Source organism: Myotis brandtii, unplaced genomic scaffold (assembly GCF_000412655.1).
Source record: "Myotis brandtii unplaced genomic scaffold, ASM41265v1 scaffold1444, whole genome shotgun sequence".
In the NCBI taxonomy this organism is placed as follows: Eukaryota; Metazoa; Chordata; class Mammalia; order Chiroptera; family Vespertilionidae; genus Myotis; species Myotis brandtii.
The window spans coordinates 12,442-13,835 of record NW_005355179.1 but is presented as its reverse complement, the minus strand read 5'-3'; the positions used below and the strand labels follow the sequence as shown (position 1 = coordinate 13,835).

The 1,394-nt window shown below is 51.7% G+C and overlaps 1 protein-coding gene across 2 annotated transcripts in view; it reads left to right on the top strand.

Annotated features, from left to right (window-relative positions):
* The window catches only part of LAIR1 (leukocyte-associated immunoglobulin-like receptor 1), a 7,327-nt gene that overhangs the window by 4,529 nt on the left and 1,404 nt on the right, over positions 1 to 1,394 (top strand). For both annotated transcript variants that reach the window (XM_014535532.1, XM_005861167.2), the window contains 2 exons: positions 17 to 54; positions 560 to 612. In XM_014535532.1, coding sequence (XP_014391018.1) covers positions 17 to 54; positions 560 to 612 — 91 coding nt within the window. The remainder of the gene's footprint in view (positions 1 to 16; positions 55 to 559; positions 613 to 1,394) is intronic.

Genomic DNA, 1,394 nt, shown 5'->3' with positions numbered 1-1,394 from the left:
TGTTCTTTCTCCTCAGGCTCAACCCAGCAGCTGACATCACAGAGGGCACGCCAGGTAAGGGACAGGAGAGGGAACCGCTTGGGGAAAAGGGACTGGGCATTGAGTGCCACTGAGGATGTAATGGGGAGGGGGCAATAGTGTCGGATGTTCTAAAGCAGTGGTTCTCAACCTTCCTAATGCCGCGACCCTTTAATACAGTTCCTCATGTTGCTGGCACAGCGACACCCCCTAGGCGCAGTGGTTCTCAACCTTCCTAATGCCGCGACCCTTTAATACAGTTCCTCATGTTGTGGTGACCCCCAACCATAAAATTATTTTCGTTGCTACTTCATAACTGTAATGTTGCTGTTATGAATTGTAATGTAAATAATGTTGATGGGTTTTCCGATGGTCTTAGGCGACCCCTGTGAAAGGGTCGTTCGACCGCCAAAGGGGTCGCGACCCACAGGTTGAGAACCGCTGTTCTAGCTGGAGGTGGAAACCTAAACCTGCGAGGTTTCAGGCAAATTTGCCTGCAAAGGTTCACCCCCAAGAACTGACCACTGTTCTCTCCCCCCAGATGAGGCCACAGTCTGTGCACCTCCTGAGAAAAACAGGGAGACGCCGAGCCCAGTAAGTCCTTGGATTAGTCACCTATTTCTGTGTAGCCACGAACCCCAACTTGTTTTTTAAATCCTCACCTGAGGATATTTTTTTCATTGATTTTTCAGAGAGAGGGGACGGGAGGGAGGGAGTAGGTGAAAGAGAGAGAGAAACATCGACGTGACAGAGGCACATCGACTGGTTATCTCCCACCACACGCGCCTTGACCAGGGCCAGGGATTGAACCTGTGACCCTTCCATCTGCAGCCAATGCTCTAACCACTGAGGACACCAGCCGGGGCCAAAGTGCCCCCGCTTTAACAGCGTCACACAAGTATCTCAGTGTCTTGGGTCGGAATTTGGAAGCAGATTGAATCTGCTGGGTGGTTCCGGCTGGCGGACTCTCACGAGGCTGCTGTCATGATGACGGGCTGCATTCATCCGAAGGCTTGACTGGGGCTGCAGGTCCACGTGCAAGATGGCACTCTCCTAGGCGGAGGGTGGGAGGCCGCAGTTCCTCCACACGTGGGCTTCTCTGTGGCAGCCGCCTCCCCCAGAGGGCGGGGCCCCAGGGAGGGAAGGCAGGAGCCCAATGTGTCTTGAGGCCTCTCCATGGCGGCGGCATGCCCTCCCTTCTGTCATAGGCTAAAGGGTGTCCCAAAATTCACGCAAGATTTGAATTTTGCGTGAGCATTAACAAAAACAACAACAAATAAAAGCCTAATTTTACTTGGTTTATTGAATCAGATTCTAATATCTGTTGCCCTTTGATTTCAATCCCTTCAATTTGATAAGCATTACCAAGTACCAAT